The following is a 24,106-nucleotide window of genomic DNA, read 5'->3' on the forward strand; positions in this document are numbered from 1 at the left end:
GCCAGTTTGTTACTTGGTATATAGATCCACACACACCATGCACAAGTCAGTTTCTTAAATAAATCCTTTAACTCTTGGCTGTAGCTAGCAATATTAAAGTGAAACACGCTCAAATATCATGTCAATATTTGGATCAAAGATTTGAGAAAATTGGTCTACATAGATGAAGATTTGACTGTGAGCATAATAGACAAATCTGACATTGTCCTGCGTTCAAGTGATTTATCATGTGTTGATTTCATGAATCCAGATTTAGGTTTTAAAAGTTGTAGTCTTGCCATTGCATAGTACCATAAAATATTCTGGTGATAGACTTTAAAGCAGCAGCATTATGTAGCATAGCTAATGTTAGGCTTATACAACGGATTAAACCGAGGAGCCAAAAAGAACAACGCAGAGGAAGCAATGCATTAAAACTGGAGATTTTTTATCAACTATTATCAAGATATTGTCATGTACATTTTTTGTCTAAGTATTCACAAATCATGTGATTATATTAACTGGAATGAGCTTCAATGCTGCAGTATTAGATTACAGTGTGGGAAGTGTTGATTACAGCTGAAAAGTGGTTCTAGGATCCCGGGTTATAATTTAAGGTGTGGAAACCTGAAAGCCAGTGCTTTTGGGAACTCTGTGAAGTTTGTTTAGATGTTTGACTTCTTCAGGAACTTGACAAAGTTGGCTTTAAAAAAAACTAGTCGAAATAAAGTATAATGGCACGAAAAAAGCACAAAAATAACTTTTTGAAAAAATAAGAGTTTGCAGGAAGCATCTCAGGCCACGTCTTAGTAAGTCAACAAAGTTTGCATATTCATAATGTTCTGGAACTGTTAATGTGAAACAACTCCACTGGCTGAATTTTAATGCTGCGCACCTCTACCTGAAATGAATACTGTTAGGAAATGAGACTGCTATGATTGTTTTTGCTAAGTATTTACAAATTGTTTTTTATATAACAGGGTAAAATGAATTTAGTGTGCCTCTCCCAGACATGTATTTTATTACCAGAGGTGATTTGATGTACATTCATTTCAATACTGTTAAACTGTGGTGGAAGTTTGGTTTACCCTGTGTATTTCAAATAATGTATTTGTTCTGTAAGAATGGGCTGTGATGTGATATCAGCACTGGAATATTTCTGTGCTTTAACTTTTAGTTTGAAGAAGCAGTAGAGTGAAGTAATTTTAAAGTAAAGAATGTAATCTGAACACAACCATAGTTTGATGTGGGCACTTGCAAAATATTGCATATTAACTTCTTTGAGGTTCATTGAAATATCTGTCGACCTCCACTGTGAAGTCAGACACAGGGTGATGATGGCGTTTACTAGAAAAAAAAGAAGTTACAACTACAGCTTGAAAACGGATTTAATAAAGGAAGATACCAGAAAACCATAGTATCTTTCCATCTAGTCTTAAAACATAGTTAAGAATAATGGTAATAGATGTTATGCTTATTTAGCTTGGTGATTTTGCAACTAAATTGCATGTTGGGACAAGGGGGGAGTTATGGATGAGGTAGCATTATTTACTGCCTAGAACAGGCAGGTGCACCTCTGATACTTTTCATTTATCTGAATATGTTTCAAATAGACACTGTTCACTATATTATGAATTCTATTTGAAATGGAAGTTTCATAGAAGGCTTATGTATTTTGGAAGTTTTATAGAAGGCTTATGTATTTTGAGGGATATAAGGTTTAATTTGCTGTTCTCTTCGTTATTCAAAGTTTTTCTGCACCCTGGATATGGACTCCAGAATATTGAGGGAGGCACATATCGAGAACACCATTTTGAATCCAAAATATTGAAAGGTAAGTATAGGTTTTCTACACCAACCTAGGCATATGTGTACTTTGACACTACAGATATATCTTCAAAGTATGTGGATGTGGAGTTAGGAATAGTACATCTATTTTTCCTCTGTATACACTTACCTTTCAAAATTTTGGTCTTTGATATTTTTTCTATTATATTTGTGTACCATGAAACCCAGTATAACAATTCTATTGCTCCATAATTTTACAAAATAAAATGTGGCGTTTGGGATTTGTTCAAGTAGTTAAATGAGTTGGAATTGCCAATCGCCCAAAAAAAGTCTGCTGCTACGTTTCTGATACCGATGTCTTTGATTTCTTGGTATGCTTTCTCACAATCATAAATAAATATTTAAATAAATAAATAAGATAAATAATATGAGAGTTCTTATAAGGCCTAAAGATACAATCTTGGTTAATTTATCAGATGGCAAACCCAGGTTGTTCCTGTTCCACATAAAAGCACGTTACATTGGTTCAAGAGCAGAAATTGATCGGAAAAGCCACTCAACCAGGCCAAACATAACGAGAACAATGTTTATAGGAGTCCTGATAGGGTTCCGCCCTCTCTATGTGGCATTTCACCTAAATATTGACTACAGAATATCGCACTACCAGGATACCTTGTACAAATTATCAACAACCAAAATATACCCAAGGTAAGTTTATATAAGTCAGTATAGGTTTACTTTACTTAACCTTAAATCTATATGTGTGTGAGTGTGTGTGTGTGTGTATGTATATATATATATATATATATATATATATATATATATATATATATATATATATATGTATATATATATATATATATATTTCTTCAAAAACACCAGTTCGCGGGTCTCCCTGCCGCCCTTTCGGCAGTGGCCTTAAGCGAGGTAGTGATCCTCATTAATACTTCCAATATCCTGTGCATCCACAAAATAGTCTTAAGCCCAGTTCCATAAAGCGTGGTTTATTTCATTGACAAAATGGCAAACAAACGCGCGACACGTTTCTGTGGATCCGCACCTTGGTCACAGGTCCATTTTGTCTATGAAATAAATCACACTTTATGGAACTGGGCTTAAGACTACTTTGTGGATGCACAGGATATTGGAAATGTATATATATATATATATATATATATATATATATATATATATATATATATATATATATATATATATATATATATATATATATATATATATATATTCAAGGTATGTAGCTGTGGATTTAAGAATAGTAAATCTGTATTTACCTTTATGGAATTACCTTTTTAATATTTTGGTCCTCAATATGAGATTATGATATTGGTAGCACCATGTTTCTGTAGTCGATAATTAGACATAGAGCCCTCTACATTTGTGGGCTATTGTAGAAGTGTCTTTAGTTTCTTTTTTTGTTCTGCATTTCACATATTAACAAATTTCCAGATTTCTAAACAATACATGTACTTTTCCACATAACATATTTATAAGGTAAAGTTAGTGCGCTTGGCGGGCATTGAGCTGGTATCAACTACGCTCACTTTCCCAATGTTTAAGTTTAAAAAAAATGTATTCCAGTAGCTGGAAGACGTAAGAGGTTCACAAATGTCTATGAGAAAATAATTCAATTTAGTCTAATAAAGTTATTATGACATGATCATCTCTTCCTTGCCATAACATTTCTCCTTCAAAATGCAGCAGTCCATGTTTCCTGGCTCTCATAAGAATACCAACAACTTTGTCTGAGATGCGCACATATCTGTCAAAAAGTTCCCCAAATGTGATCTGGATCTTGCCGTTGACTCCCGGGTCAGCCATTGTTGAAATGATGAAGCACATATCATCAATCTCGCGGTGGATGTGGGCCTCCGCTCTCTTGGCCCTCTCCGCAGTTTTTGAACCCTCTTTCGGCCGGCCGTAGCCCTCATCCCCCTTGCGTAGACGTGTACTCATTGCCAGTTCTGGGTCAAACTCATCGCTGAAAGGATTCAGCTTCTGGTTTGTGATGTGATGGTCTGCCCATTTCTGCCATTTGCCTTTTATGCTGCCCACTTGGCTGTGCTTCTGGTGGACTCGGCTGATAGGTTTCCGCTCACTTGTACTCCTGTTTGCACCAAAAAGTCATACAAGAAACATGATTACCAGAGTTTAAAATGTGAACTATACATTTTCACTGAAATTCAGGCATGTTTTGGCTACAAACGAATAGGTGCTGGATTCCTCTTCATCATGTTACAGTTTGCATGCATGTTCCCACTGCTTCAAGCATGCTACTTCTGAAGCCATTTAATGATTGTTCATCTTTTTATGTAAATTAGCCTTACTACAGTGACGCTCAAGGCCCTCTAGAAACAAATGAAGTCCAAACCATTTTTTATGTTCATTATTACCTCTAAGAAGGTAAGTACTCAGCATGTTAGTATCTTTGTGGTCTACAATTGGGTGATTCCTTTTTTTCACTTTGAATCACTTCCATATTTCACAAATGACAAGGTAGATAGCATTCAAACTACTGAAGTGAACATGTGTTCCTAAGTTTCTACTTCTCTCATAAACATCTTTAGGCTCCCAAGTTAGTCCTCTCGCTTTACTTGAAAGCACTGTGTATGGGATCCAGAGGATGTTAGCAAATCATGGATTGTATGGACTATAAAGAATAATGTATGGGGGCTATTAGCGTACAAGCTCACCACTCAGTGGGGATTGCTTTCTAGCGTGACTTTTTTCAACAACGTTTACAGCAGTTTAGCTGGTTGACTTGTAAATGATGGCACACCCATTTAGGTTGACATTTGTCTCAGAACCTGCATTTTCTGTTACTTTCAGATCATCAGGGATACCTTCTGGAGTAAAAAATTAAAAGGGATTCATTTCACAGTCAATCTCTCTATATACTCTCTTTACATCCTGGTAGAGGACAAGATTCCCTTGCTTTTAGACAGATGATTTTTCACTGCACAAGAATTGTTCATTCCTGGGAAGTTACATTCATCGTTCGTTACATTACATGAACACCCAGAATGCTCAGGTTTGCATCTCTATGATTTTTTTTTCTCATGCTCACTCTACAAATGCACAAGGCTCTGGGTTGTTAAAAAACATAATACTTTATTTCCCTCTTCTCCACGAGAGAGGTAATTTCTAGTTCTCTATATAATAGTGACTTTCGTGTTGTAATTAGTCAGCCCGGTGATGTGTGTATTCTGAGATAATAGGCTTCCCTCTACCCCTATCCTTGCAGGATGCAACTCCTGAATTTGACCTGTCCTTGGTCCTCCTGGCAATCTCCTCTTCAGAGTTACTTCACAGTCCACTAAGACCCTTTCCCCACATATACCAGTCACACTTGGAGCTCTTGGGCATTCCCAGAGTAACCACCACATCCTACCTGTGCATCCATGCAGCAAGTCAGTATTTTGAATGTTGTCTCTAGTTTTTTTTTATGATTGCTCCACCTGAACCACTCAGGCTCGGCATACAGGCTGTCCGGGGTTCAGCTCCATTTCACTGCAACGTCTCAGGTAAGGGAGGGAGGAAATTCTCCATAGAATGCTGACTATGTACTGTCACCAGCCCTGTCTGAGCCCTTGTAATCAGTTGCCCTGTTAACTTAGCTCACTAACCCTTTGCTTCCTTCCAGGCCCGGACTAGCCATAGCCGGCATTGGGTGTTTCCCTGGTAGGCTGGAAGGATGGGGGCAGGTTTTGTAGCAGTGGGGGCCCGTTTTGCAGCAGCGCTGCAAAATTCTTCCTTTCTGCCAAGCTCTCTGTACCCTCTGCTTCCAAGCAGGGCCTAGTAGATCAGGGTGAGGAACAAAAGTAGAGTAGCCACCCACAAGCCTGAAAGAAAAATATATATATATATATATCCCAGATGTATCTTACATTTTGCTGTTATAATAATTTTGATGGGGATGATCCGGACCTTGTTGTTGCCACCAGCTGAGGAGCAGCACTGTTTAGAGAAGGGTGCTGGGAATAGTAGTAGTGTAAGGGAAGTTTTTGATACAGAAGCCCCCTCTGATTAAGATCAAATGCATGACTCCCAATTTCACTAGAAATACCACAAGTATTGGTAACGTTTTTTTCTAACTTGAACATTCAGTAGAATTGTCACATTCACTATTAGATTTTGCTGGTGTAATACAGAGAATTCAAAATGTATGGGTCCTCTCAAGTTCTTGTAAAATACAATTCCAAAAGCAGTACAACTATATAGTAATCCAATGGTTCTGAATATATCAAGCTCCTTCTATTTCTCATACTGTTCAGAAAAGAGCCAATGGCCACCTCATCAGGAAGCTCCTTGTCAATCATTTTCACCACAAGCGAATATAACTTAAAACTATACATAGTTGAAGGTGCTTAAAAAGCTCTCTTTATCCTTTGTTCATGCTTAACGTAGCTCAGACACTCAACTTTGTCTTTCTCCTAAATCTCAATAAATCTTTATTTTCCCTTTAAAATAGGATGTTCTCCTATTTACTGACCCAAGGTTTCTTGCCTTATCACTTCTAGAATGGCTGGCTGGATTCAACCAGCCATCTAATTCTGATTATTTCCAGCATTCATTTTTAAGAGATGGCGGTGTTACCACCTCACATGCTTCATGCATGCTTTGTTGATCCCCACTAATACTATCCCTGTTAATCCTATGCACACAATAACTTTCATGCTCTAAATCCCCCTTTCTCCATCTGTCCAAGTCCTTCCACGCTGTCTCGCTATGGCTTTATGTGTTCCATAACAGCTAGCAGTCCTCCTGTTTCTTCTCCCTCCTATAGTTAACTGGTTGAGTTGGGGAAGTTCCTATAGACCCACCTGCCATTTGCTCTGTTCAGTGGGTAGTGAAGCCTAAGGTGCTCAGCACAGGAAACAGCTAGGGAAAGGCTAATGGGTACTAACTGTAAAAATACTAAACTGCAAATCAAAATGTGTCTCATAACTCTTCTGTGCTGCAGAACAAAAATGAGTTAGGCAAGTGATAATGTTGAGTTTATATATTTTAGGGAATCTTGTATTGACATTTATAATAGTATTGTTTTTAAATTGAAAGGTGCTGGGCTTGGCACGTTCTGCGGGCCTACCCCAGATTTTTGCCTTCCTGTGCTGAACCCATGTTAGCTGGCTTTTAGCACTTTTTACATGCTAACCACTTCTAAAGTGTTTGTGCTCTCTCCTTAAAGCATGGTAAAATTGATCTACACCAAATTTGGCACATTTAATTCACTTTTAAGTACCTAGTAAACGGTACTACCTGTACCAATGAACTGTAAATTAAATGCTACCAGTGGGCAGAAGCACATATTGTGCCACACACAAAAGTTGCATTTTTAACCACATGGCTGCTGCGGGGATTTTTGCCCTGTGCTGCAGATTTATTATTACCATTATTCATGACGAGCTCAGCTCGTCATCAGCACACGACACCCGTGGGTGATGACGAGCTGAGCTCATCATCAGCAGCGAAAGGGTTAAACATGTCTCAGGACTGCCACTGCATCCTATAGTGAAGTTTTAAGCTGCCAACATGGCAAAATAAACTTTTTCCCATGCCGAAACCTTCCTTTTTAGAATGTAGACGTCATCCCTAAGGTAGGCACTAAATGATCATCTGGCAGGGCGTGGTACTGAAAATTCTGGACCCTGCTTATTGTGTGGTACCGAAGCTCTGCACTCGTGTCAGAAATATCATCGTATCATGACGATTTTGGTATTGGCAGACCGGTTATGATTGAGATACTATACCTGAGCGTTTGCGTCTTAATCGAGTGACAAAATCACCCTGAAACCGTAGTTTTTGTCTTGGACCCTTGAGTTCCATTTTGTGAGCGGCATCCATTTTGTGATTGCCCTTACATAGTCAAATAACTAAGGTCGAATTTGATCTGAAAGGACACATACACCTCCGCTGACTCCTCTGTGACCTGGGCGAGCTGACTCCACTGCCTCAAGCCAAACCTGTTCAGGCAGTTCCCATCCCAGTGGCCGAATGAGATTAGTATCTAGGCACAACATGTCATAAACTGTTCATCGCATACAAGCCATGTTTTATCTTACACACACCTGTCCCTGTTTCTTCTTTATGGCCTGTTTTACAAGGAGGAGGTGCCCGATTTTATTGGGGGTCCGTCGATATCTGATGAAAGTTCTGGACCTTGCCGGGTAATCTATCACAAACTGGACAAACTGAAATGTGGGCTTGTCATCATGACTCTGCTTTTTCTTTGTAATAGAAATATTTGTATGGTTGACCGTAAAACAAGGAATGTTTGCCTGAAGCACATAATTTAGTATAAAGAGAGAAGACTGGTTCTGTAAAAACGAGCAGTCTCCTGAGAACATACATGCGCTTCATGCTGTTGTACTTCTAGGATAACTGTTACTGGTTGCAGCCAATAAATACGATCCTTGACCTCACCTAGCAGGCTCTGTGTTTCTGTGGTCTGAAACAGGAAGGACTCGAGGTCTTTGGGTGTTCTCCCTGGCACCGCCGGGTCCATAAAAACCCGGTACCTCAGTTGGCGCCCACCGTGGGGCGGTATCAGCGGTACTGGTCCAAGCCAGAGGTTTGTGAGGAGCTTCGTGTGAAAATTCCAGAGGACGGCCAGCCACTTCAGCGACCCCTGCATGTCGACGTGTTTCCGAAGGTCTTTGCTGCGAGGTTCCCCGCGTCCCGACAGCTATGAAGGACTGCTGCCCTGACTATCGCCCTGTTTTGGACCCTTGATCCTTGGTAGAGCGAAACGATAGACGAGTCTTCTGGTGACGTCATTGATACCTCAGTTAAGTATAAGTGGAGCGTCTCCCAGTCCTTAGTTTGTTTCTTAGTTTGGTATCCCTTTGGGATCGCTTTGATTTGGAACTTGCAAGTGCCAAAGCAGAGGGACTCGTGTATTCACGAGACTTTCGTATTCAACAATCCTTTGAAGTTTGACCCTAGACTAGAGAGTGAAGATGCCTGGTCTTAGCAGACTTGGGAATTTGTTTTGTCTTGGTTGTAATAGGGATTCCAGGTTGGAGGACTCGTGTCCGGTTCCTCCGATTGGAACTCCAACATATGAGCTTTATGTGAAGCATGGCGTAGGCCCTATCACATATAATGAAGTATGGATCCAATACACCAGAAAGGATGGTGTTCTAAGATGGCCACAATATGGTAGCTTTGACACAGAAATCTTGGATAATTTAGAGGTTAAACTTTTTAAGAAGAAAGCCCGGCCGGCGATGTTTGACTCCTTTCGCCTATGGCGCAAAGAAGAAAAACAGAAAGAAATGAAATTAGCAAAGAAAAATAAACGAGGTATGTCAATGGTACAAGCTGCCGTTGCATTCAGGGATAACGAGGAAGAGCAAGAGAATGAACAAACGCTTAGAAGTAGGAAGGTAGCGGTAGATACATGCTACCCAGTATTGCCGCGTAAAGGACAAGGATCAAAAGAAGAACTTGATAAAGATCCTTTAATGTCTCATTTACTGAGTTCACCACCTCCCTATGCGCAAAGTGCTACAACACCACAGCAACCTTTGGTTGTGCAACCTCCTATTGTTGGATCACAGGTTCTACCACAATCCCCAGCTCCTCTTCAGTTGGTTCCTACTCCTCCGGCGCAGCCCTCTCAAGGGCCGCCGCCTTCGCTACCTACTCCATCTGTTTTTCCTACGACTTCACCTACTGCTCCAACTGCTTATCTTAATACTCCCTCTGCTACTGCCTCCACCTCTGCTTTACATCAGCCTGTCTTTTCTGGCGTATCTGCCTTTCCATCAGTTTCTCCTTCTGTTCGACAGAGAGTGGCAAACACTGTCACTGGTCTTTTCTCACTTTTCTTTGGGTCGCCTAACACAGAACGAAGACAGTTGCGGAGTCAACTGCCTGACTATCAAGAGAGAGAAGTACTGAATGATTTAGCGCGTAAATGGGTTACCAATACTGTAAGATATGACGTACAGTCCGTCATGGAAGTCTTCCGTCAATGGGAAGCATCTAAACAGAGATACGTTTTTGAACAAATGTGTGTATTTCTCTGTGAAGATTTGGAGGGAAATGATCCGGAACACGACATGCCTGAATTATACCGTGTGCGGTTCAAGTTCTCGGAGGGCATGATTGTGGGCGCCGATGTTGAACAAGCGGTTGCGACATTATTGTCTTATAGGAGTAAGGGGAGCAATTCTCGATCACTACCTGAGCATGACACGCCAGGTAGGAAAAAGGCGCGACAGTATCCCATGAGAGAGGTTCCCCCAGTTTGGAGGGAAGGTGACGCGAATGCTAATCCAGCCATTCCGCCGCATTTTCAGCGTGTGTGGCTCCATGTTCCTTGGAAGATATCTGAGGTTTTGGCTCTCAAACAGACATTGCCTGACCCCGTAAAAATCCTGCAGGGTATTAGAAGGAGTTATCACAGACTGCAAGCTCCTGCATCATGAATTTAGCCGACATAGACATGTTGTTTGGAAATGTTGTTCCCCAGCCTTTGTGGGGAAAGATTCGTCATACAGATCATGATCAAGAATAAGGCGACACGTGGGTTAATATTGCTGCTGCTGATGCTAGACAAGTTGGTGGTGCTAAGCCCGAGCCCTTGGTAGCAGAACTCCCTGGTAGGATTATTACGTACATGAAGACTTTAATGCCCGAATTGCGTGTGAATTGGGACAAGTTGTCCGCGTGCAAACAGAAGAAAGATGAGACTGACTTCTTCATGAGGTTCGAGGAGACTTTCATCGATCATAGGCGTCAGGATATGGCTACTGAGGGTGGCCAAAGATTGTTTGTTGACAAATTTGTACATAATTTGCTTCCTGAACTATGTAATAAGTTGAAGGATTCTGAGAGTGCTTGGGCTGTTTCCACGTCAGCACAGATTTTAGCCACTGCCCAGTACTATGAGAACAGGCGTAAAGATGAGTTAGAGAAAGCGGACAAAAGGACTAAGGAATTGAAAACTAAAGTCCTCCTGCAGCAAGCTTATCCACCTCGTAATAATAGTCAGCGTGACTATCAGCAACCTCAGCAGTATTCGAGGAACTCGCAAAGAAACGAGTCTTCTCAACCACGTTTACAGTATGGACCGAATCAGTGTGCGTATTGCAAGGAAGAGGGTCATTTCAAGAATAGTTGTCCGGTTTTGTTACGGCATATGAATGGTGCTTCTGGTGCAAGAGGTCGAGGTATTCAACAGGCTCCTAGAGGTAGGGGCCGTGGAAATTTTCCCCAGAATGCTCCTTCTTTCCCGCCTCAGACTTCTATGAATAGTTTTGACCAGCAGAATAACGCGTTTTCTAGGACGGCTCAGTACTATGCTGATGACTACTATGCAGAAGATGAGAATATGGGAGGTAATGATTGCTAGGACAGCCAGGGACGAAGAGAGGGAGTTGTTTCAGTTCCAGTAGATCAGAGTGGGCCTTATGTTGAGGTAATTACATCAGGTGTGTCAGAGCCTTTTCTGTTGGATACTGGTGCTACAAAGAGTTCTATTATGCACTCAAGACTCCCTGGGGCACCTTTGTCTGGCGAAATGAATGTTTCAGTAGGGTTTTCTGGCGCCCAGGTTAAGAACCCGATCTCTAGTCCTATGTCCCTTTCTGTTGGGCCATGTGAATTAGAAGCACCCCTCATTCTTACAACCTGTTGTGGTGAAAACTTGTTGGGATTGGATCTGTTAAAGAGATTATATGTGACTTTGTACTGTTCTCCTTCGGGAGTACAACTTACACTGGGTAAGAGAGTGGTTTCCCCAATGTACCTGTCAAAGGAAAAGCTTCCAACAGAATTGTCTTCTCTTCCAGATATACTTTGGGCTGCTGGCTCTAATGATGTGGGTCTGTTGGAAATAGCGCCATATGTTATAACATTGAAAGCCAATGTTAGAATGCCACGTATTCCCCAATATAAAATCTCAAGCGAAGGCGAAAAGGCGTTGTTAGCAATCATTTATGATCTGATTGAGAAAGATGTCATTGAAGAGACAACAGGCAACATTTGTAACAGTCCTGTTCTGCCAGTCTTAAAGCGTACTGATCCTTCCCAACCCCCTGTTTATAGGTTTGTGATTGATCTTAGAGAAGTGAAGAAGATTGTTGTGCCACAATTTCCAGTTGTTCCTGATATCACTGCCTTATTGACTATGATTCCAGCTTCAGCCACTTGGTTCTCAGTAATTGACTTGAAGAATGCTTTCTTCAGCATCCCGATTGCCGAGGAGAGCAGGGATATTTTTGGCATCAATTTAAGAGGCCGAAGTTTCCGCTTCAAACGCGCTCCTCAGGGCTACTGTGAAAGTCCATCAATATTTAGTCAGGCTCTAAAATCACAGCTTGACACGATTGTTTTACCCGATGGCGCTACCCTTATTCAGTACGTCGATGATTTACTGATAGCGGCTGATACTCAGGACATTTGTAAAGAAGCCACATTGTCGTTGTTACAACATCTGTGTGATTTGCGTCACAAAGTCTCTCTTTCAAAGTTACAATATTGTCGACAAGAGGTGACTTACTTAGGTCACCTCTTATCGAAGGAGGGAAGGAGACTGACCCCAGAAAGAATTCAGGCAATTGCAAAATTGAGTGTCCCAAGGACGCAGAGAGAAGTGCGTGCCTTCTTGGGCATTACATCATATTGCAGACAATGAATACCAAATTTTTCCTTATTGGCCAAACCTTTGGTGGCATTAACCTGTAAAGATACACCGAAACCCATTGCGTGGTCTGAAGAGTGTCAGAAAAGTTTTTCCGAATTACGTGATGCATTGTGTTCGGCTCCTGTGTTGGGTACCCCCGACTACAGTAAGCCTTTTACGTTGTATGTCCATGAGAAAGAAGGTTGCGCATTATCAGTTCTGACTCAGTCTTTTGGGGGCAAACAGCGTCCATGCGTGTACTTTTCAGCTACTTTAGATCCGGTAGCTAAGGCGTTGCCAAGTTGTTTAAGAGCCACTGCGGCAGCAGCTGTCTCTATCCGACAGTCTGCTGGGTTAGTAATGAATCATATGTTAATTGTCATGGTCCCACATGCAGTAGACATTTTGCTAAACAGAACAAGGACACAACACTTAACTAGTGCTCGATTGTCGAGTTATGAGCTGACACTGTTAGCGAGTCACGTACACATAAAAGATGCGATACGCTAAACCCAGCCACGTTATTGCCCATTTCAGTAGAGACAGATGAGGTCGAAGAACATGACTGCTGTTTTAGGACAGAAGAAGAGACAAAAGGGAGAATAGATCTTAGGGACACTCCTCTTCCAGAGTGTGATGGTACTTTGTGGGTCGATCGTTCGTGTTTCAAGTTGCCGAATGGTGATACGACTGCAGCATATGCTGTGACGACTTTGCATACTATTGTTGAAGCGGCACGTATCCCCCACAATTCAGCGCAAGCAGCAGAGTTGATTGCATTTACAAGAGCATGTGTGTTGGCGAAAGGAAAACGAGTGAATGTGTATACGGACAGCCAATACGCAGTGGCGTGGCTCACAGTTTTGGACGATTGTGGAAAGAACGTGGGTTCCTGACTTCGCATGGTGCTAAGATTCAACATGGTCAGTTGGTGAATGAGCTTCTCTAGTCACTGACCTTGTCGTTACAGGTTGCAATTGTGAAATGCAGTGCACACAAAAAGGTTACAGATGATGTTGGTCGTGGAAATGCGTTTGCGGATGAAGTTGCGAAAGAAACGGCGAAGAATGTAACAAGTCGAATGTATGTTGCAGGCCCTGCGAGATGGATTGGTGATGTTGGTATGTGTGAAGATACAATTGAGGGTGTGAGGTTCATCCAAGCGGAAGCCACGGAGAAAGAGCTGAATGAATGGAGAGAAAGTAAGGGTAAACTGGATGCGAATGGTTGTTGGATTGAATTGTCAGAGCATCAGAGATGGGTGTTACCCGATGCGTATGTACTTGCCGTGGTGACAATGGCTCATGGAATGGCTCACATCAGCGTGAAAGGGATTTGTAAGTTGTTGGCTCCAGTATGGCAAAATGCTGGAATCCCTAAATGTGTGGCCAAGAATTGTATGGTATGCCTGAAGTACAACCCTGGTAGGGGAACCCCAACTCCAGCTGGTCATTTTTCGCCTCCAACGTATCCGTTTGAGGTTTTGCAGCTAGATTTCATCCACATGGAAAGGTGCAACAATTTGAAATACGTACTCGTTGTTGTTTGTGCCTTCTGAAGATGGGTAGAGGCATACCCCTTAAAGGACAACACTGCCTTGTCCACAGCTAAAGCCCTTGTCAATGAATTTTTCCCAAGATTCGGAATGCCTAGAATGGTCTGAAGTGATAACGGAAGTGAATTTGTGGGTCGAGTGATGAAGAGAGTATGTGAAGGGCTAGGCATTCACCAAAAATTCCACGCTGCAAATCACCTCCAATCAGCTGGACTAGTAGAGTACTATAATGGCACGTTAAAACTGAAACTGGCCAAGATCCAAGCAAGCACAGGCCTCAAATGGCCTGACGCTCTGCCCTTGGCACTCCTATCAATCAGAATGACTGTACACTCTAGATTGGGACTTAGTCCCTATGAAATTGTGTTCGGCCTCCTGGCCAACATATGGGGAGTGCCAAGGCCCACTAGGTTTAGTGAAATAGAACACCCTGTACTGCTTGACTATCTGTATGAATTGACGGCTAAATTGCGTGTTTTACACCAACAGGTCCACGACACTCTACCTCATGCCTCATAAGCTCCAGGGCATCCCATCGATCCTGGATCCTATGTATTGGTAAAGAATTTCCAGTGAACAAAGAATGACCAGCCCCGGTGGATCGGCCCTCATCTGGTTCTTCTCTCGACAAGATCAGCCATTCGAGTAGAAGGAAAGAAACATTGGATACACGGCCATCATTGTAAGAGGGTCCCACTGCCTCTTCCAGACGACCGGTGGGTCCAGGAGGGAATTGCTGACTCTGAAGCTGAGACTGTGCCTCGTTTCCTAACTTTTAGCGATGCACGTATAAAAGGAACAACTTCTGAAAAGGAGAGCGATAACATTTTACAAAAAGCTGTGCCTCCGTCAATTCGGTTGAACACTACAGAGCCTGAACTCTTATTTCAAGACCAGACAGCTCCCGGTAGAAATCGTTATAATTTGAGGCCGAGACCTATGACAATGGACAAATAAATCCCTTTTTTACTTTTTATTGTGCAGCTCTCTCATCCAGGATACTTGCTCATTTTTGTTTTTCGAACCGCCATCCGGTTCTGCTGCTAGGGTCGCTGTTGCCACAGTCTTTGGAGTGCAGCTGGAGATGGTTAGGTCAACAGTTCTGGTTGGTCTAAGGGAGTTAACCTGGACTAAACAGAAGCACTCTTCAGCAGAAACAACCTACCACCGCGGGCAGCAAGTTAGAGAGGATGGAGTTTTCTGAGATGGAGAGACCTGCCAAACGAATGAACTTTAAAGATAAAATGTGTATCTTAATGTCAAAGAAGAGATTGTTAATATGTTGTATTTTTATGTTGCTTGGTGTCATGATATTTTTAATAGGATATGTTTTATACACTTTTCAAGTTTCATTTGCACCCGCTACTCAGCCCATACCTCCCCCTACTGTTTCCTCGCACTTTTTCCACCCTCTGCCTGAACACGAGTCCGCTAGGAGATCCGAATTTATCAATAATTCCTTTGTTCAGCTCCTTCACAAACACCAGCTAGTAGTTAACACAACTAATTGTTGGGTGTGTGGTCTCATGCCACACACGACAGATAAGGGTATCCCGTACTTGGTCTTACCATTCAGCTACAATGGTTCTTTGTGGGCATTTCAAACAATGTTCATATACGCCATCGAACCATATCCCGCACGTTCCACGAGAAGTGACTTGAGCAACAAAGCATTGGTAGCGGGAATAAAGAACATGAGCAGGAACATTGATTCGTATACAATGGTTCCGAGAGATGAGTTGCAGGCTTATGATAGATGGAACTTAACAGGGTATAGAGTCACTCTGAGTAAGAACCAGCGAGCAAAGAGATCCTCCCCAATTTGGATAGTACCCCATCAGGGTCACCTGTGTCTGCAAGGTAATGGTAAAAATCCCAGAGCTCAGTTAGGGAGAAGTGTCTGCACTGAGACATATGTTTTCGCATCTCAGACTTCCCCTTCGCTCCAGGCAGCTAGGGACGCCTATTTCATCTGCCATGATAGAGCCTACACATGGCTGCCCACTGACTTTTCGGGCACATGTTTTGTCTCGTTCCTGTTGCCACCCACCTACACGGCCGCGGCAGATTACCATAGGACAAGGACAGTTAGGGGTGTTGTGAGTGAAGACGACACTGCGGAACAGGAGTTTGGGGATTTCGCAAAAGGTTTTCTGCCATTTTAGGGGCCTATGGTGAACAGCAGGAACATTCGCCAATTGACGAGGGTAGTTGAATCCACCGTGATTGAAACGGCTGGTGCCCTCAGTAACTTGACTGCGGAGCTCCAGTCGGACCACCTTATGACTCTTCAGAACAGGGTTGCCCTAGACGTCATACTTGCAGACCGAGGTGGGGTATGTAAAGTGATCCAATCCAGTTACTGCATCTTCATCCCAGATAACGCTCCGACAGTATACCAGGCCATCTCCAAACTGCATAAAATCTCCGAATCCATTCATGTGGATAAAGGGGACTGGTCCTTGATGGGGTGCTTCTGGGAACTGATATCTGCCTGGGGATGGAAGATTCTGATGGTCATTGGGATGATCCTAGCCATCCTTTTTCTGTTCTGTCTGTGTGTGCAGTGTGCTCCTGCAATATGTGGCCTCTGCGCTACATCATGTGTAAGGAAACCTGTATCAAGAGATGAACTAAGTAATAGGATGATGTTACAGCAACATCTCAATGACTTTATGAATACAGACCTGGACTCAGATTAGCATGAGTATAGGTTATTGCCTATATAAGGGCAAAAGGAGGGTATGTGGTACTGAAAATTCTGGACCCTGCTTATTGTGTGGTACCGAAGCTCTGCACTCGTGTCAGAAATATCATCGTATCATGACGATTTTGGTATTGGCAGACCGGTTATGATTGGGATACTATACCTGAGCGTTTGCGTCTTAATCGAGTGACAAAATCACCCTGAAACCGTAATTTTTGTCTTGGACCCTTGGGTTCCATTATGTGAGCAGCATCCATTTTGTGATTGCCCTTACATAGTCAAATAACTAAAGTCGAATTCGATCTGAAAGGACACATACACCTCCGCTGACTCCTCTGTGACCTGGGCGAGCTGACTCCACTGCCTCAAGCCAAACCTGTTCAGGCAGTTCCCATCCCAGTGGCCGAATGAGATTAGTATCAAGGCACAACATGTCATAAACCGTTCATCGCATACAAGCCATGTTTTATCTTACACACACCTGTCCCTGTTTCTTCTTTATGGCCTGTTTTACAAGGAGGAGGTGCCCGATTTTATTGGGGGTCTGTCGATATCTGATGAAAGTTCTGGAACATTGCCGGGTAATCTATCACGAACTGGACGAACTGAAATGTGGGCTTGTCATCATGACTCTGCTTTTTCTTTGTAATAGAAATATTTGTATGGTTTACCGTAAAACAAGGAATGTTTGCCTGAAGCACATAATTTAGTATAAAGAGAGAAGACTGGTTCTGTAAAAACGAGCAGTCTCCTGAGAACATACATGCACTTCATGCTGTTGTACTTCTAGGATACCTGTTACTGGTTGCAGCCAATAAATACGATCCTTGACATCACCTAGAAGACTCTGTGTTTCTGTGGTCCGAAACAGGAAGGACTCGAGGTCTTTGGGTGTTCTCCCTGGCACCGTCGGGTCCATAAAAACCCGGTACCTCAAGGGTGCATGGTATTTAAAACATGTGTGCTTACGTTTTACATGTCCTGGCAGTGAAAAGCTCATAAAGTTGATTTTCTCTGTTGTAAGGTCTAGCTCTCCCACTGACTTACACTTGGTTACCATATTATATTTAACTTTAGATTGAGAGCTGATAGAAAAATACTGTTCACACTCAAATTGTCATTTTAAATCTTCTTTAACGGTGATGTCATATTTCCAGTTACAATTCTGAAAATGCCACTTTTAGAAAGTAAAATATACACAATTGATGGAGGCATGCAGAACAAATCAAAACATTCACCCCCAGTCAGGAGATCTGGGTTAAATCCATAATTTAGAAAGTTGGCATTTTCTTGTCCTGACTAACTGAGCCATTGTCCTGGGCCACAAAATTGTGAATAGCTCTGCCGGTGGCACTCGTGTATTGCTTCCAGACAGTGAGACAAATAGGGCTTAGGTGTGGACAGTATGGGCCATCCTGACAGGACGGCTGGGCAGGGGCTGTTCCCAGTCTCACTTACACTTCAAATGGCTTTGCCTCTAGAACACAGAAATTAACATGATACTAGGCCTGCCCTTCCTTTTGTTGCCCCAGACAATCTTGACCCTGACCAGAGAGAGGGTAAGAACTGACCGGAACCACTCTTCCCCCACACAAAATCTGGCACCAGGGATAAAAGTAGGGGATTCAGAACCACCTTCAGAACACTCCTGGACCTGTGGTAAATTCAGCAGAAGGACTGCCCTGCTGATAGAAGGACTTCCCTGGTGCTTGTAGAACTGCCTTGCTTTCTGAAGAAGGACGATTGGACCTGCTTGCCTTGATCTCAGGCTACGCACAGTCACTCCAGTGCCCAATTATCTGACCTCCTGTGTGAGCTACAGGAACACAACATTCTCTTCCAGAGGCCTCCCTGCAACTGTCTAGCTGACCAGCTATAACTGATCCTGATTGGTTCTGCCTATGCCCTGCGCTGGCATCTGCTGGAGGGAGCCCTTATTCCCAAGGTGTGTCTCCAGGTCCTAGAAACCTGGCTAGCACCAGTGAAAACTCTTCCAAGAAGAAAAAAGGTGGAAATCCATCCTGAAGTTTGGCTCTTCGCAACCATGAACAGGCCTGTCTGCACCGAAACTCTGCTGCCTCGATGACCGCAAATGCGAAGCTCTGGTGAGACCTGCAGTTCGTACCATCAGCAGCTGCCCGCATCAACCAGCAAAGCTAGACCTGAAACTTTGCGCTGACAGTGAGGGTCAATGACGATAAACCAAAGCCAAGCTCCAGTGACAACCAGCTCTTCGCACGACAGCAACGATCATCCACAACGCTCTCACTGCTCTTCCTCATTGTGGCCCCCTCCAACGTGAATGGACCTCTTCTCGCTGGACTTGGGTAAGATACTAATGCTTAACATATTGTAACTCGCCGTAACTTAGCGGGTTCAATGTTTCCTCACGTACCGCTTTTGATATCCCCAGGTCTTTTAAAACAAACCACTACTTCTTGGTTTACACCACTTGTGGCCAGCCCCCGGTAAGCTCTCTTTTTCCGTAGCATGCTCGTTCCATGCACCGAGCGATCACGGTTACGCTTCACAATTAATCATAACGTCTGTGGCATGTTCGTATCGCTAGGTCCATCCCCCATTAGTCACACACGTTCTAGCAATTCTTAGTCACACAATGCGTCGTGGAAACTACGTTCTGCACACCGACTTTTGCACTGTTCCCTAAGGTTAACGATTTCACCATTAACCATATTGTCTGTGGCATGCTCGTACCGCTCGGTTCATCGCGCATTAGTCTCACCCGTTCTAGCATTTCGTAGTCGCACAATGCGCCATGTTAACTACGTTCTTTACACCTACCTTTGCACTGTTCCCTAAGGTTATCGCTGTATATAGCGCTGTACCTATGTCTCACGGCTATGTTTCACTACTAGTATCGCCTTCACTGGACCTGGTCCCGACATCATTAGTCTCACGATCCTTCCGCCATCTGCCATCTCCAACCGATCACTTCTCTGCACTCACGATTGTGAAACCCTCATCACAACCAAGGTTTTTTTAAAGAAGCAACAGCCATTTCACTGTCTTGTGAAGGCATAATCACAGCATCGTATACTTTTTTCACAAATATGCCTTTTTCTCTTTACTGTACTCTGTATGATTTCTTTATTTCTTTCTCTTCTTTAGGCTATCATGGCATAAAAATTAGGCAATATCTTGTCCTGATGATGATCCCTATGATTCAATAAATGGGATCGAAACGCCGTCGACTCTAAAAACACCATATACTGTAAAATGTACTAATGGCCATGTTTTGCAAGTAATGGTGTTAAATGGAATTTCTGTCATTTAAATATTTACAGGAAATAACAGCTTCTGCCTATAAATTTCTGTTCTATTCTCTGACTTTTTTCCTTTTTATGGCAAATTGTATATGTTTGGGTACAGGCTTGTGCCCCGCTCTATGGAAATTTTGAAGGTATCCTCTCAGAATATTGATTGCTAAAAGTAAAAATTTGACCTCTGTCCGGCTGAACGAGTCACTATTTAATATAGTCTCCATTGTGTCTATATTTATTTAACGCAACTATTTTTCTTGTGCTTGGGACCACTGTTGTTTTCTCAAATATGTTCCCAGAGGTCCCGTGCTGACTCGATTGGGTGCCCTTGTTGTTAGATATAATTGACTTAAGAAGGTAACTGTTCAGCAGGACTAGCATGGTTTCTGTATCCGGTCCATTCTCCATCATAGTCGGCCTGAACTTGTGACTACCCCACTCCCCCGTTCTAGCATGACCAGAATACTGAGAGAGGTGCTTTATGCTTTTAGGCAGTACTTTCACTTAAAACTTTGACAATTAATATCTTTTTTGTGGTTCTGGTATCATTTATTTTTTAATTTACTCTATTTGCCTAAAGTGGTCTGGCATTTTTCACGTGATGTGTTTTCCCTTCACTACGGTATATATTTAGTATAATGATTTTACACATTGCCTCTAAGTTAAGCCTGACTGCTTCTGTGCCAAGCTACCAGAGAGTTAATCACAGGTTCATTTAGTGACTTTTGTGGTTTACCCTGACAAGGATTGTGGTTATTCACTGAGTGGATGATCAACCTCTTATGCTATTTTTCTTTTGAAGAGCACAATTTATAGACTGTAATGTGAAAATGCTGTCCTTTCCACAGTCCCCCCATTCACCTTCGTAGCAAGTGCATTATGCATGACAATTTGCTCCGAAGTTCCTTTAAGTGCTGAGCTTTTGCAGGGACTAAACACTAAAGAGTGCCAGAGTAAGCGTATGCTAGACTTTGTTTGAAAACGTGCTAAAGGCAAAAGAATGTTCAAAACAACTATTCACCGTTTGCAAGTTAACATAAGGCCTAGATGTAGAATAGAATTACTGTTTTAAATGATTTAGTTATAAGCTTAATTTTTTGTTCAGAATATATTAGCATAACAAATTATGCATATTTTGTTTTAGGCTCTTTTTATTTTACCAAATTGGGAAAATCCGCGTGCAGCGTTCCCCGTGAACATCACGGACTTCATCCTACTCGCCGTCCCCGTCGGGTTATATTTCGCGTTAGGTTCAGTAATGCTACTGAGGGCTCTTTATCGACGTCAGTTACTTTGTGCTACAGTCAGACACTGCCAGCTGTTGGTAATTGGCTCTCTTGTTTATTTTTAGGAAAAGGTTCTCAGAGACAAGCTCGCACTTGTGGCCCTGCATACACCGCTGCCATTTAGGCTAACAAGAGCTGTTCAAAGTGCTGGAAAGCGTAAGTCTCACAGCGCCTCAGTTCCGTCTCTTCAAACTCCCCATCTGTCAGTGCCCCGTTGTCTCTGGTGCGCACTGCGCACTGCGCATGCGGAACTTCTCCTATGCACAGACAGGCCAGTGTTTTCAATCTCCTCGTGCTGGGCTGCAAAACTCACAAACCAAAACCGTCTCCAACTATAAGAGGACTGATTTAAAAATGTAAATTATCTTGTCATCGAATATTTGGGGTATTTCTGCGCCACTTTTCTGAGTGTCACAGGAAGCACAAAAATACAAAAACTTCTGGTGCCCCGGACAGACGATGAGCTTTGTTGATTTGAACACCAACATTATCACATGATGTTGGCATAAACCAATGCGGCATTTTGAGGCGGTTGGGCAACATTAGAGCTCAATCAAACCACAAGCAAAATGCCTCTTTTGTCCGGAAGCTTTTTTGTGTAGTTCAGTAAAGATGAAATAAAATGACATATTTCTCACATATTTAAGGAATACCTGTACTGTTCATTTCCACATACCTGTTTCAAATATTTCCCTGCTTATGCAACTATTTAGATTTCTTCCATATTTTCTTAAATAAAGGTGAAGAATAACTGACTCAGAGAATGGGTTCTTGAAACGAATTATTCTCTTTAAAATTCTGAGAATGTTTCTTCACACTTAAACAAAATAAACGAGACAGTAAATCTATCAGTAAATAAGCAGATTTTTGTCTAGAAACTGTAAAAGTCAAAACATTGTCTGGTGCCTCCAGGCGCTTTACAAAATGCTCAGAGCACATGCATGTTTAAGTAGATTGGGTAAACCGGAGATCAGGACATTTTACAGGACAACTCCAGCAGAAAGAGATTATTAAAGGGAGTCCTTGAACGGGACGACCCTATGAACAAAATCTGCCACAGATACTCACAGCGATGCCCTGGGAGTTTTAATGCGGATGGTGGTCTCCTCTGCCTTCTCCGCCAGCTCCCGCTCTTCGGCTGTCTCTCCTTGACTCTTGTCCTCACCATCTCCTTCTCCATAGCCACTGTCCTCCGTCTCGAGGCTGTCGCTTCGGCACTGCTGGAGTGCTGTCCCCGAAGGCTTAATACTTTCCTGCTCTATCTCTTTCCAGCCTTTAGTCAGCTGCTTCACCAAGTTGGAGCACTTTCTCCTTCGACAAGGGGACAATTTGCCCTCAATGATTTTATCAATCTCCTGGAGGTTCCTCTCTGCATTGCTCTGATCCTTTTCATACCTGTCGGTGAGCGAGCTGATGTCCCCTCCTCTCTCCTGAACTTTGCTAACTATTGTTTTGGTCACCTCTTTACTCTTAATTTGAAACCCAGACAAGTCTTCATCAGGATCCATTTGGTGCTGAGAGTCATCTTGTTTTGCCACAGGTCTCCTGGCAGGAATTGGCTGTGGCACCTCTTCTGTCCTAATGTGCTTTGCCTTGGGGAAACTTTCAGAATCTTTTTCCTCATTGGGCACCCATCCAGAAGGTTCTTGGGCATGTCTGACTGTGTTCTCCTTTGCCCACTGCTGCCATCCTTTAGCTAAGCTGGAAACCAAGGAAGCTGTTCGGATCTTTTTAATGGCGCGTTGAGCAGGCTTAGTCCTCGAACTCTCTTCCGGAGACATGGTTATCCCTTGGCTGTAGGGGCCGCACAGTCAGCGAAGAGATGTGGTGGCCAAGACAGCGAGTCGCGGAGCAATGGAAGCACAGTGCTGGAGAACTGTATTTAAATAGAGGCTGCATACTTGATAGATTTGGAAACTATGTCAAGCATGTGCACCAATGTCACGCCTCGGGTGACGCTGTTCTTTTTTTAAAACCACAGGGGTTGTATTTCATCACAGCTGTAGATGACAAATACAGATGGTAAACAGGGGAAATCTACTGTAGTGGCGACCTGATCTCCCGAAATTCCCAAGAGGTTTGTCAAGTTCCTGAGGTCACTCACCTGAAAGAAATGTTTCCCCTCCAGCACCCAGTATTCTAACAAATAGTCTCATTCTTTTCCAAAATATGATTGCCTTTTTGGGTAGTGGTTGTTAGTTTTTAATGAAATCACCTACGTTGTTTTTTGAGTTTTATCTTTTGTGGAAGAGAGCGAATGTTTTCATTTAAAGTAACATATTCATTTTCATTATATATTCATTTTTCCACAGGCACACGTGTAATGTTTGTGCACGTGTGGAGGAGGAACACTATTTCATGTTGTTGTCTATGATTCTGAGTGTGAGATATCTTTCCAAGCATGTGGCCTGGTGGGAACAGCAATACTTTTTCCATTGTACCACTCAGGCTTCTTACACAACAATGTACTTTATGAGGTCGAATAACTTACGGGTGACTTACCTTTTAAATTTAGCAAAGAACACTACAGCCATGAGCCTAAGAATACCACTTGGATTGGGTAATGGTCATAATTGTGCTAGCAGCGTTGGATTAATTATGAAAGTAGTGCGTGCTCATGCGTTGCTGGTGGTTAGCTTTCACAATCGTTCCTTCGTACTTGTAAGAAAGATTGTCTTTTTTGGGCAGGTGTGTATTTTCGTCAATGGCTGTTTACATTGCAGCCACTCCTCTATATTTCAAACATCCGCGAAGCACGGGCTAGCCGCCATTTTAGTTTGTTGGGGAATATTCCGGCGCGTTCTGTCTGTATTATATTTACATTGCTCTGCCTCATGGCTAATGAATAAGTTACAAGTG

General features: G+C 42.6%; 1 protein-coding gene across 1 annotated transcript; it reads right to left on the bottom strand.

Moving 5' to 3' along the window:
- Positions 1 to 3,398: 3,398 nt before the first annotated feature.
- Positions 3,399 to 23,083, bottom strand: ABRA (actin binding Rho activating protein). The gene is made up of 2 exons (XM_086966112.1): positions 22,316 to 23,083; positions 3,399 to 3,892 (listed from the first exon to the last, which is right to left on the bottom strand). Exons 1-2 carry the CDS (start codon positions 23,026 to 23,028, stop codon positions 3,418 to 3,420), a joined length of 1,188 nt encoding a protein of 395 aa, XP_086822238.1. The 5' UTR covers positions 23,029 to 23,083; the 3' UTR covers positions 3,399 to 3,417.
- Between the last annotated feature and the right edge of the window lie 1,023 nt (positions 23,084 to 24,106).

The sequence above is a fragment of the Lissotriton vulgaris genome, chromosome 4_1 (assembly GCF_964263255.1).
Source record: "Lissotriton vulgaris chromosome 4_1, aLisVul1.2, whole genome shotgun sequence".
Classification (NCBI taxonomy): Eukaryota; Metazoa; Chordata; class Amphibia; order Caudata; family Salamandridae; genus Lissotriton; species Lissotriton vulgaris.

Excerpts from the sequence above, each read along its gene's own strand:
- ABRA (XM_086966112.1), bottom strand. The coding sequence starts at position 23,028 with ATGTCTCCGGAAGAGAGTTCGAGGACTAAGCCTGCTCAACGCGCCATT. Across the intron at positions 3,893-22,315 it reads AAAACTCCCAGGGCATCGCT|GAGTACAAGTGAGCGGAAAC; the intron begins GTGAGTATCTGT and ends TGGTGCAAACAG.